General features: G+C 45.8%; 1 protein-coding gene across 1 annotated transcript in view; it reads right to left on the bottom strand.

Moving 5' to 3' along the window:
* Positions 1-13619, bottom strand: part of PPIP5K2 (diphosphoinositol pentakisphosphate kinase 2) — a 1112711-nt gene that overhangs the window by 1065296 nt on the left and 33796 nt on the right. The window contains exon 2 of the mRNA XM_069226183.1: positions 9103-9518. Within this exon, the coding sequence (XP_069082284.1) occupies positions 9103-9258 (156 nt within the window). The 5' untranslated portion in view covers positions 9259-9518. The remainder of the gene's footprint in view (positions 1-9102; positions 9519-13619) is intronic.

Raw genomic sequence — 13619 nt, 5'->3', positions numbered from 1 at the left:
CTCCGAAGCCATCGGAGCGGCCACCGGCGCCGACACTGGCGCCGAGCCCACGTTCCCAAACGGGAGAAAGGGCATAAAGGGTGCCGGCCGAAGAGGCGCAGGATCACCCAAAGAAAAGGCCAAAGGCCCAGCCGGAGCACCCCCTGGAGCCATCTGTTGGAAGATGGCATACATCGCATTCAAGAATGCGGAACTATCGGCTCCAGGGGTGGGAAAAGCCGGATACTGGGGTGCCTGACTCGGAGGCGACCCCGACGCCGGCCTCGGCGTCTGCGCCGGAGAAAACACCTGAGGCTCCAATACCTCAATCACCGACGCCTGTCCAGGCGAAGTTGGAGACGTCGGAGAGAGCAACGGCGTCGAAGGATGCGGCGTCACCGTGGGGCTGACCTCCCATGTCCTCCGGCGCCGATCCGGAGACCTGGAACGAGCCTCCCTTGAATGACGCCGAGATTCTCTACGGCGCCGGGAGTCTCGATGACGCCGATGTCTTGGAGAAGACTTTTTCTTGTGATGCTTCTCCTTTGACTTGGCCATAAACAGCTTCGCCTCGCGTTCTTTAATGGCCTTCGGATTCATGTGCTGACACGAATCACAAGTCGAGACGTCGTGGTCGGAGCTCAAACACCAAAGGCAATCGGAATGAGGATCCGTCACCGACATCTTGCCTCCACACTCACGACAAGGCTTAAATCCAGACTTTCTCTGCGACATTATTTCCACAGAGAAAGAGTACGCAGCAAGATATACACTGTAACCGCAAGAGTAACAGTTGCTCCCTCGAAGATAACCGTTTCGAATGCACGGAAAAAAGGGAACTGACGTCCGCACGTCGTCGAGGACCTCTTATTGCCTGTATGACGTCAGACGGCGTCGCGTGCGAGACAGTGACGTCCTCGTCGACGTGCAGAGACTAGTAAGAAGATTTCCGTCGAATGCTGGCGCCATGGGAGTATTCATGAGGTGAGGAATCCACAGGTAGTTGTATCCATCAGAAATAGACTATCAGCATATTCCAATCTTGAGGCTATCAAGGCATGGATGATAGATTTGCAGCAATCCTCAGGGATCAAATAGATCATCTTCCTGATCAATTTCAGCATCAGGAAATAGCTGGCAGAGACAACTTTAACTTAGGGGTCAAAGGATAAATTAACATCAAATGTTACCCCTAAGTTCCGTATCACTGAGGCCACCTTGGGGGGAGCCCTTAACTCAGAAGGTCATCAGTTGGAAACATTTGGGTATGAATTTGTGCAAAAGAAATCAAAATCAGAGTTTAATCTAAGGCAGTTGCACTCATCCAAGCCCCCACAACTCTGACCGTTCATGAATGCAGCCAGTGCCCCATAATCCTTTTCCTAAAAAGAGAGCATCAGCTGCGTATCATCTGCGTAAGAGACAATTCTTATGCCCCTAGCTTCAACCAGACTAGCCAGCGGGGCCAGATAGATGTTAAAAAGTGTAGGGCTCAGAGCAGAGTCTTGAGGAACCCCACACTCCAATCAACTACTGATCAGAAGTAAAAGGTGGAAGGAAAACCCTTTGAGTACTTCCCTCCAAATACAATTTCAACCTAGGCCAGGACACATCTTAAAGACCCACTTCCCATGGTCTATCTAGGAGAATAGAGTGGGAGATCGTATCAAAGGTTGCTGACAAATCAAGAGGAACCACCATAGCTACTGTGCCCTGGTCCAGGTTCTTCTTGATGAAGTCAGCTACCTCAAGCAGAGCCGTTTCTGTGCTGTAACCAGTGAGGAAACTAGACTGGGAATCACGAAGGTTATTACCTTCAAGGAAACGAGAAATGTGATGGTTCACCCATTTCTCCAGCATCCAAATGCTGGCAGGGTGCAGGGAAATGGGTAGGAAGTTGCTAAGCACTTTAAGGTCCGCATTAGTCTTCTTCAGCAGCAGAAGCAGCATGGCCTGCTTCCAACTCTGAGGCACTGTAGTATCCTCAAATGACTCATTCAGCATCCAAAGTAGGAAGGAAGAGATTACTGAAGCAACCAGAGGCAAGATGTCAGGGGGGCATGGGTCTAAAGGAGATCCCGATTTACAGCTGGCCAATGCAGTGAGAAGGGGTCAAGGCATTTTGCACAGCGATTGGACACAGATGGATCTCTCTCTTATATACTAAGCCCACTGCCAGCACCTTAACAGGCGTCATATCTTGGACTAGCACTCTATACAAAGGGACACCACGCAGAGCTGTCCCTTATCATCCCTGCTGTTTGTATTGTTGTTAGAACCGCTGGCAATGCAGCTATGAGCCAGAGGTAATGGATGGGGTATCCCTTTTGATACCCACACACGGTGACTTCCCTCTATGCATAAAACATGATCCTTTACCTCCCAGATGCCTACAGTGACCTCTTGGTAGTTTTTGGAGAGCTCTATGGCATGTTCCCTAATTTGGAGGACCTCCCCGATCAACTGGTTCTGGTTGGCTTGGACCACCTGACTGGGTCCTGCAATCCTTTAAATACATAGGGTTCCAAATCTATCACAAGAGAGACTACCTTTTAGAAGGAAACATTAGTAGGATACTGTGATCTTTGAGTTCCCACATATCCTACTAGATTACCCTTACCCTCTTGGTGGCGGGTCGAGGGGCCCTATTGAAAATGGTGGTGTGCCCCAGACTGCTGTATCAATTTGTCAATCTCCCGGTCACAATCTCAGGGGTCCAACCCTGTGGTGCCTTGACTGCATACTTTTGGTCTGGGGCTCCAGAAGACAAAAAGTGGCACTACGTAAGTTACAGAGATTCCCCGGCGGGGGTCCAGAGGAGCATCATTGCACCGCTTCTCCTAACTGAGGGCCAGGAAGGGGTCCCCCTCCCTCTGATCCTTCATACAGCCTGAGAATGCCAGGGTTTTCCGGGAGCCGCAACCACACACCCTTACCCCCATCTGCGGGGATTGTCCTTATGACAGGGAGGCGTTTGAGAGTATTGGAAGCTGTGGCGGGCATTGTGATTCATGTGGGAGAGCTGCTGCCCTTCCAGGAACTCCAAGAAGAATATGACCTGCCTTAAGGTGAATTCTTGAATTATGGAGCACACCAGGTGATGCTGTGCAGGGTCAGGAACCCCTCTAACATTACCCACTACACACAATATATCAGATAGGCCTTGGGTGACACCTCGTAACCTCCATAAAGCCTTCATGCAAGATCCACTGACAGTGCACACACATGCTTGTGTTCCAGTGGATCTTGCATGAAGGCACGATCATGTCTGAGTGCTAAAATACCCCAGTGAAATCACCCCCCCCAGTCCTCGGTTTAAATATATCCAGTTCTGCCTCATCCACAGGGCCTACCAAATCTCCCCACCAGCTCCACAGCATTTATACTGCGGTCCCCGATGAATGCCCCAGATGCAAAGCGGAGCCGGCAGACATGACACATATTTTTTGGTCCTCTGTACATTTATGGAATTTTTGTGACACAGCAATTGCGGATATAGCAATAGCTATGGGAAGGGAGCGTCTGACCACTAACCAACATTGCCTTTTGGGGCTGTACCATCACCCCAAGGCTGGAAACACCACAACACACTTCACAGATCTGGTGCTTCTCTTGGTCAAAAAGGGCATAGTACACTTGCATGCCAAGGTGCCCTAGTGGGCGCCGGCGGAGAGTACTGCTCTACACAGAGAGAAATACTGGGGCCTCTCAAAATTTCCCACAGCACATCAATGGGCGCTTTTACTTATACACATGGTGGGAGCATCAGGCCCCTGTATCCATCGGCACCCCCATCTACCCAGCTGAAAACATGACCCTCTCCACCTTCTGCTCGACAGTGGGTCATCTTTCTTACACCCTTCCTACTTGGCAGTAATCTTTATAACAGCTGCCTTGGGAGTTTTCCGGGGGGCTGGTAGGAGGAGTGTTGCTTTCTTCTCCTCTATTGTTTTCCCCTTGGGTTTGGTTCACCTTTGATGCTATCAAAGACACGCTACAGCAGACACTGAGCTACCCAGGTCGGTGAGGGTGCCTGGCCCACTCCTGCCTCTAAGGGGTGCTGACTTGCCCACTGTATGTATACATATTTCTGCTTACCACTGTATCATGTCTGTTTTTCAATGTTTCAATAAAAAATAGTTTAACATAATGTGTATATATAATGAATGGGGAACACTGATCATCAGTGTACGAAAGACATGATAAAAGACTTGTCAAAATTCGCAATCTGGCTCTATAAAATATTTAGGCATCTTTTTAATCAAACATATTACACTACCGAGCATAATATCAAAATGACAATGGGCAAACGTTTCTTCCTAAATGTTGCATCAAATAAACACTACCAGCCCAACAGCCCAGATAAATATTTTCATGCCTTTACTTGTTTTGGGCGTTTGGGTCATTCTATGATTTCAATTGGACTTTCTGGTGCTCCTATCCCGTAATGCAGGCCTGATGACGACCCACACATTGAATAATATAGGGAAAAACCACCCATAGTTGAAGTGGATAGACTGACTACTTAAACCATCACTGTGGCATTCCACAATACCTATGCAATAAAGGATTGTTCCTCACCAAGATATATCTACTCTTCCAATCTTTCATATCTCTTGGAATTTTCGTATTTGGATTGTTATGCAACAGCTTGTTGGTGGACAATGAACACGAGGCACTTCACCACCCAAATACTAGTGCATGGATTTATTTATGTTTACTTTTCAAATAAAATGTTGTTTACAATCACAAAGATTTGTCAGTAAAATATTTAGTACCCAAAAAAGATCATACAATTTACTGGTACCAGATTTCAATGGAATGGGTCGGAAATGGGCTAACCAATCAATGGTTTAGCATACAGAAAGACTTAATATTAGCCACCCCTCAGAATCTAATACAGAACAATAACAAATATATTTGGAAAAGTGTCAACTAAATCAACAATTTTTTAATGGCTAAGAGTGATCATACACTGTCAATAACAACTTCTTGCCTCACTTTCAGGCCTCTATTCGTGGTAATACAGATATTATAACGGCATTTTCTTCTCAAACGGACACTTCTGGGATCAAAAACAGCCACTTTGTCCCCACCAAGAGTTTTAGCTTTGTGGGGGGGAAAGCTAGTTGAAGGGACATCTTCCAATACACCCAATTAAGACATTGAACTGAACAGAATGATACTAAAGGAAAATGGAACTAGGACCAATACACTTGTAAACAAAGCTGTGCTTTAGGTTCAGCCAGGAAGGCAACATCCACCTTGAACAATGCACTTTAAGCTCTGATACCGGACAGTAATGAATACTGCAATTGTCAAAGAAATTGTTTTTTTAATTACAGATGAATTATGGTCAAACGTTTGGGTGAAGGTGGCAAAGTCACTCTTTTATGCACAACTCGAAGAACGTGCCTACATGTTGTGCTTTCAAAGGCACACAAGCTATATAAGACTGTCTTCACCAATCGTAGCTCTATAGCATGTTAAAGGGAGTGCCAACAAAAGGTTATTTGTTCCATACCTACATGTTTGGTGCTAAAATTATGTTTAAGGAGATCTTAAACCAGAGTCAGAATATATCATAGAATCAATTGCTAGTAGTTTATATGGTGATTCTACGAGAATCTGGAATTTATGTACAATAGAAAAGGTCTTAGATGTTCCTAATTTATGGTTGATGACTGCAAAGCGTGGGGCTACTTTTGGACAAATAGTAAGTACGTTACCAGAAACTTTCTTTCGACCCACCTGGCTAAAATACTGATGGATTGAGGATATTTGTTTTGATTAACAGAATAAAGCCTGTTCTGATCCTTGTTCCACAAACATTGCAATTCCACTGACGCTTTAAAAACTATCATATTCATTAACATATTAACATTTATTCTGATTTACCCATCGAAATCCTATAGAGATTTGGGGAAAATGCTTCTTATTTAAGTGGAAAATTCAACTTACATGTTCATTATTGCCTTCCAGTCTATGCTTTGTTTAAAAATGATTGGTGCAACTCCCTAATCATATTTGGAGGTTTGTTTTGACGGGCGTGTGTTGGACCTGGCCCCTTTTGCAGGGTCATCCCCAAACGTTTTGTCTTCCTCCTCCTTTACTCTGATCTCTTTTTGTTGGCTTTCAGACTCTGGCCATTTTATCACAGCTGATCAGCACTAAAGTGCATGTGCTGCCCCTTCTAAACGTGGTATGATTGGCTTACACCTGATTGGCACATTTAATTTCTCTGTAAGTCCCTTGTACAATGGTATCCCTATACCCAGGGCCTGTACACAAAATGCTACTAGTGGGCCTGCAGAACAGCTAACGCCACCCACAGAAGTAGCCTTTCAAACCTATCTCAGGCCTGCCACTGCAGAGCCTGCATGCGCAGTTTACTGCCACATTAACTTGGCAAGTCCAACTACTTGCCAAGGCCTAAACTTCCTTTTTACTACCCCTGAGTCACCCCCTAAGGTAGGCCCTAGATAGCCATATGGGCAGAGTGCTGTGTATGTAAAAGGTAGGATATATGTCTTTATGTACTACATGTCCTAGTAGTGACAAACAACCTATTTAGTTTCTCAACACTGTGAGCGCTACTCCTCTCATAGGATTGATTAGAAATGCCCTAACATATGTCAAAGTGGTATAGTCTGATCTATGAGGGGTGGCGTAGGCATGTTTGGTATGGTTGGAATGGTAGCGAGAAATGCTGGTTACTGGTGTAGGTGGATTTTTATTACCATTATAGTAATTCCACTTTTAGAAAGTGAGCATTTCTCTGAGCTTTTAACTCTGGTGGTTTTGCAGCTGGACTTCAATTCATGCCTGGGGCAGAGTGACAGCTGGGCTTTGCGCACACTTTTCAGACAGCCTCTACACAGGGAAGGTGGAGGTGTAACAAGAGTACATATGCATACTGAATGGTCTTTTTGAGAGAGAGGTGGGGCGCACATGCCACTGTAAAGGCAGTGCCGTGACCTAACACAAGAGGCTCGTTTACCCCCTACTGATATCTGGAACCAGTGCTGGAAGAGAAAGGGGGCCTTCCTAGAACCGGTTAGTGCTGGTTGGAACCCCATCTCCCCTTTGTGGAAGCCGTGTAAAATTAGTATAAGTACAGGTTGTTGTCCCCTACAATTTTAAGACACTACTGGATTAAGGAACTGGGCACTAAGAAGGACTCGCCAGGAACCGCCTTGGGACTGCTCTGCTGTTGGACTGACCTGTGACCTGCTAGGTCACTAGAAGGACTGCCACTGCTTTTTCCGGAATGTTGTGCTGCCCTGCTTGCCTGGGCACTACAGCCTTGTGCCCCACAGCTGTCTCCAGGGGTTGGGTGGTGTGGTCCCCTCCCCGTCTCCCATGTATTTCTGTGATTTTGGTGCCATTCTCCATTGATGGGCAGCAGTGGAGTAGCCCCGTCCCTTGCTGAGTGCGTGGAGAGCACTTTACTGACCCCCAGCACGTGAAGAGAGCTTTTGTGTCCTATTATCTCAGTACGAGGGGAGCCCTGTGATGCTGGATCAGGAGTGCAAGGAGAGCACCCCTCATTACCCTGTGGCTGGGGCCCTTGGTGTGGCTGCTTTCCCAACCCCCTTCAGGTGGACCGTGGGGGTGGGAGCACAACCCAACGAAAAACAATGCCCATCCCTTGAGAGCATGGGATGAGACCCTCACTCCGTGGGGCCCTTGGGGCACCAGCACGCACTCACTCACTCACTCCTCCCACCGGGGCTGCACAGACGGTTGTGCTCTGTCTCACTCGTCCCGCTGTGCACCGCTGTTGGACTATCACTGCTGCATCCCTGGGAGAGTGGATTTCCGGCCACGCAGAAAGGTGAAGATACCTCCCGGCGCTGAGAGGACCAGAGGGCTGGCTTTAGAGTAAGGTGGGGTTCAGAGTAAGGTGGGGTTCAGAGCCAGGAGGCTCATACCTCACAGGCACATTGCTTCGGTGTGAGATGCGCGTTCTCCTGAAACACCAAGGAGCTGCATGTTCCTTGGTGCCTTGCTGGACCAGAGGGAATCCATGACAGAAGCCTCCGCCTAGCTGAGGGTTGTTTAGTTAATGCGGCCCCCATGTGAGGAGTAGGGGTCTCCTTACAGGTGAGGTCTCCTTACAGGTGAGCTGCTTTCCTTGTCTTGTGTCCCCCTGCTAACATCCCTCCCCCACTGCAGCAGAAGTACTAGAGGAAGGGGTGGGGGTGTTGGTTGAGGGCAAGCCCCTCTTGTTTATGTTTGAGACATTGGGGTATGTTGACTCCTGCCCTCTGCGTTGTACCGCTGGTTCTCATATTCCTGGACCGGATTTCCGTCACCTGTTGCGCTAACCAGGGGTGGAATGGGTGAGAGGGGCCCTCGTATATTTCCAGAGCTGTTGGGTGTGCGGTGCAGGGGGGGTTAATGACGTATAACTAATGGTGATGCTTTCTCTTACTGACATGCCTGATCAACTGTTCTGTGACTAATACAATGAGGGAGTGTTTCACTGTATCGGTTTTCAGGATGATAATGCAGCTGATGAAAGTCCTGATATATGCATTCTCGTTTGTGATACTGGTAACCTGACAAACGGCTTATGTTTGCAGAGTTCAAGTAACTTGTGTGATGATCTGACAACTGCTTGTGTAGTAGGGTATTACTGATACATGTCTGGTCTAATGATTTTCTATGCAATACGGTGTATTTATCTTGTCACTAGTGTTGTGTGTATGTTATGCAAGCGCTTTACACATTGCCTCTGGGATAAGCCTGACTGCTCGTGCCAAGCTACCAAAGGGGTAAGCAGGAGTTACCTTGGGTGTGTAGCTCCCCGACCCTGACTAGAGTGGTAGTCCCTGCCTGACTGAGGTGCCTACACTAGCCAACCAGCTTGTATCAAAGAGAGGTATGATTACAACCAATCACATTTGCAATCTCTTAAAATGCTTAGACTGTCACAGCCATATACCCAACAACAAAAACTTTAAACAAGTCACGTTACAGATTTGCATTGACATTGATGTAACAAAATCTATATATTCGAAAGGAAGAATTCAAGTAAAAGCATATAGGTAAAGTCTGAAATTATTGGCATTTGACACAAACAACTTCAGTAAATCTTTGAATATATCAAGTACATACAGAATCGTACTCTTCATCATCTTCCTCATCTTCCACATTGTCATAGAGGTTCTCAAAATGTTCTGCTTGGCTTCGGTCCGCAGGTTCGTCTCCTTCACCCTCTTCTCCCCCAAGAAAGAATCTGGCAATGTCACTCTCTGTTGCTGTGACCGACATAGCATCAGAAACTCTACATGGGCCCAGAAGCCTGGTGCTTGGAAACTGGCCTACACTTATGTTAGTTAGTTAGTAAGTAGGGAAATTCCCTGCAGTCTGTAAAAGTTGAAGCAAACACTTGCTGGTATGAAAAGATGTCAGTCAGCAGCAACGAACAGCATTCAGATGCCACTCCTTATCAATTTGTTTTGTGTTCCACCAGCAAAAAAATCCCATAAAAATATTCCTCCCTCGTCTGCTCTACGAGAAGAAATGTTTACCTAAGGAAGGAAAATGAAGAAAGACATTAGGGTGAACAGAATTAAAAAGGCAACTAACACTGGATAAGATATACAGAACTGATATCATGCTCGTTCCGCTCTGTTTAAGCTACTTCTGATGGAAGCTGGTCAACACTCTTGGTCAGTGGTTTGCAGTAGGGTGGGGTTAGGTGTAATTTTCCGATACACATGACAATGCACTGACGGAATAGCAGTTTCACAGATACAGAAAAAAGGGCAGAGGAAAAGAGAGTTTTCAGCGGCCAGTGGATGTATCTGATAAGGTTACACCAGCTGTCTGCTGAATGCTACAGCGAAGCTCCGTAACCACCGCCCCCACAGTACATTAAACTGATCCGATCATGGGTTCCAACTTTATTGTTTCCAAAGTTCTATGGCTTTACAAAAGTTGTAGACTAAAAGGCATGGTGACCGTTAAAACGATCACACGGTTCATTTTTATAGTTACTATTTTCGAATTTTGTACCAGTTACAGAGCATTTAAAAATGAGAAAAAGGGCGATGCAGAATAGGCAAAAAGAAAACAAAACAAAATGGGAAAAGGAGGAAGAAATGAAAGAGCTAAACAGCTTATGTCTGTGATCTGAATGGGAAAAAAAGGGAACAAGACATTTTAGAACAATATTCAAAAAATATTGCCAACTTGCAAATCATTCAGCATGGAAAACATCTGAAAAACCCTGGAACAAAGGTTTAGCCAATTACAAGTTTTGCCGAATCTGGTATATTCCCGTTTTCCACATTCCAAACCACATTAAATCAGAAAAGCAATTGTCTGTGCAGGGTAACGTTATCAAATATGGAGACTCAAGACAGTAAGCAACTACAGTTTAAGGGCCACATTTCATTAGAAAAAAATAAACATACTATAGGACATGCGATCTCGTTATTGCTCCCCAAAACTGTTTTGAAGGTATACTACAGAATGTAGACCATGCACTACTCCATGTCAATCTGGTTTCTGGAGTGAACTTGGGAACATTACATTGGACAACTTACTATAATGAAAGTGTAGTTATAGGGAGGAAGGGAATGATACTTGAACTGACCAACAGAGGAAGATGGCTCTCCGAAAGCTCTTTTAGGTATACATTTTTTGGAAACTATTAGGCTAGCAAGACAGCTAAAATGGTCTCGAGGCCAAGTCTACAAATGACCTATTAGTATTTTGTGGACACCGAATTCTGTTCACAGGTATATGCATGTGACGAGAAACAGCAATCTGCAAATTCAGATATACGCAAATGACATGCAGATTCATTTACAATTAGGAAGAGCAGCAGGGCATCTATCTAATGTGACTAAATGCCTCAAATATCGATCACTAAAACTGAAAAACGGAGTACTGTAGGGAATAGTTAAAGTACCTAGTACGTACAATGAAACCATTAATTTTCACTCGTGACAGGAATTTAAATCATGCTAACATTTTTTATATTCATTATGTACAACCTGCCTGTGTAGTTGAAAACAATCCTACCCAAGTAATTTTAAATGGGTCTCTGAAAACAAAAATAAGAAAAACACTTACAAAACATAAAATCATACAACATAATATTTAACCCAGCCCGACATATCAGATCCATTCCTGCTTAATGTCCTACGCAAATTCTAAGCATTCTCGGGACTCTGAGTCAGCAGCGCGAACTCAGCCCTGCTCCTGCTCCCCCCCCACCCCCCCCCCCCACCCCCACCCCGGGCAGTTAAAGGGACTGTCGACAGAACCACTACTGGAATCGGTACAGAACAGACTGTGTCTCTCGGGATGTATGTCACCCATGAGGAACAGCAGGCGTACAAGCTGAACAAGGCACACGATTTGCACGATCCCTCAGTTGCATTCTGGAATACGCCAAACTGTCTCTGATGGGAAAACTAGCCCTTATAAAAACGGTGGTTCTGCCTAGATGTTTGTATGTCCTACAGGGAGCCGTGTATGAGATCCCAAGGGATTGTTCCGTGACCTGGACCGCCTGCTGTAGCACTCCCGTGGGCTGACAAGCAAGCAGAATAGGCCTCCATACTCTAAAGAGAAAATGGGATGGGGCAGGATGGAGGTCCCGGATTTGGACCTCTATTATCTTGCGGCGCACCTCCAGCATGTAATACCCTGGCTAGAGGGGGCGGGGACGAGGCGGTCCCAAACTCAGTGCCCTGCTAATGAAGGGAAGAGACATACCTACTACCTTCTCACACCTGATCCGCCTTCTAGGCCGTCTCTGGGAAGGAGTGGTACTGCGAGTGCTGGGTCGTGCACCGTCTGCCCCGGACCTGGACTTAGGTATAGTACACCCCTTTGAACAAATCGCTCAGACAATGACAGCTGACAAGTGGCAGGCAGGGGGCTGTATAATGCTATATGTACCCACCGGGCAGCTTCATCACACTGGAGGATGCAAATGAGACAGTTGACTTAGGAAAGGGACATTTTCTCCAATAAGTTAAATTAGCGGCCACAGTACGTCAGCTACGTCTGTCATTTCCAGAGGCCCGTGAGCCTACGCAGACCCTGGTGCCCATGCTTTCCATGGAGGGTGGCTGTAGGTTCATAACACGCATTTATTGCGCACAGACAGACAAATAGCGCTTCAAAGAATGGAGGACACTTTTCAGCGTGTGTGCGACAAGCCTCTCATGTCCAAAGACTGGCTTAAAATTCACGCAGGGGCATGCAAGGTGTCGATTAGTGTGAGGCTCAAGTTGGCTCAATATTATGTGGTGCACATGGCGTTTGTCGCCCTTAAGAGGCTGCACACTATATATCCCAATAGATCCAAGAGTTGTGACAGGAGCACTGCCCCTGTGACGGATTTCCTAAATGTGGTGCGGTACTGCCCGGATATCATGCACTATTGGAAGGCAACATTACAGAACATCAAACACTAGACGGGTTGGGAGGTGTTGCACACGATTAAACAGTGCGTGCTGGGCCTGCTCCCTGATAACCAGAAGAAACAAGCATTTGCAATGCAACGGGTCTCGCATTTGCTCGTGTTAGAGCTGATAGCGTTGTAAACTCCTAACCCGACTTTTCACTGGTAATGAAACCTATCGGTTTGACCTGCGTCGCTACCAACTACACTTTAGTGCGCAGAAAAGTCTTTCCTTTAATTACATCATCACAGCATGAGCAGAGTCTCATGATAAGCGTGGCCTGGTGATGCAGTGGGCTAATGCATCCATTACATGTTTGACCTTACGGTCCAGATTCAAATTCCAACCGGTACACTCAGCCTTTCCTAGTACTGAGGTTAATAAAACGAGTACCATCAAGTTGGGTACAGTGAAGGTAAAAAGGGGGAACCCAGCTTGTTTGCGAATCTGGCAACTGCCATTGAGCTGGATCTGGAATCCAGGCTTGCCCTGGAAATCCAGGCTGGCCCCAGAGAAATATGTTGACTTTGTTCTGATGTATTTTGCCAGTGCCGGAAAATATTCATCAGTGCTTGCAGGTTCCTTGATTTCTGCTCAGAGCAGCAACCTGCGTTGGGTGAGAGACAATTCTTATTTTCATGTCCAGCATGGCTATCAGAAAGCTTCACTTTAAGTGCATCACCTTTCCTTTTATTGGTATCTCATCATGGTCGGGAGATATCAGGAACCTAACATCTAGATGTCACTGCAATGGGGGGAAATAAAGGTGCTCAATTTGTTATAACTTCACAAATGCTTACGAGAAACTACAACTGGAGAAATGTTTTTTACTTTTTTCAGCCCCTGTATGTAAGTGACATGCATAATTTTTTTATAGAGCTATCTGACCCAATATAAAGCATCAGAGAGATTTATATCACACTTATATATTGTATACTGACAATTAATTATTCAAGTGTGTAAATGCATTTATAGGAAATTAGATAAGACTATGAGGGTTACAAGGTGTAGGAGTCAGATATCTTCCATATTTGTTGGCACCACATGTTAAGAATGCTGGCTCTGGAGAAACACAGAAACTTTTCAATACTGTGCAGTGGTTGGGACTGTCTGAACTAATGAGAGTTTATTATTACCCAAAGAACCCTTTCTTAGGAATCTCAGAATAACGAAAGATCGATTTAAAAAAAAGTTTCTAAATCCATG

This window comes from Pleurodeles waltl, chromosome 1_1 (genome assembly GCF_031143425.1).
Source record: "Pleurodeles waltl isolate 20211129_DDA chromosome 1_1, aPleWal1.hap1.20221129, whole genome shotgun sequence".
NCBI lineage: Eukaryota > Metazoa > Chordata > Amphibia > Caudata > Salamandridae > Pleurodeles > Pleurodeles waltl.
This window is presented reverse-complemented; position numbering and strand designations above follow the sequence as displayed.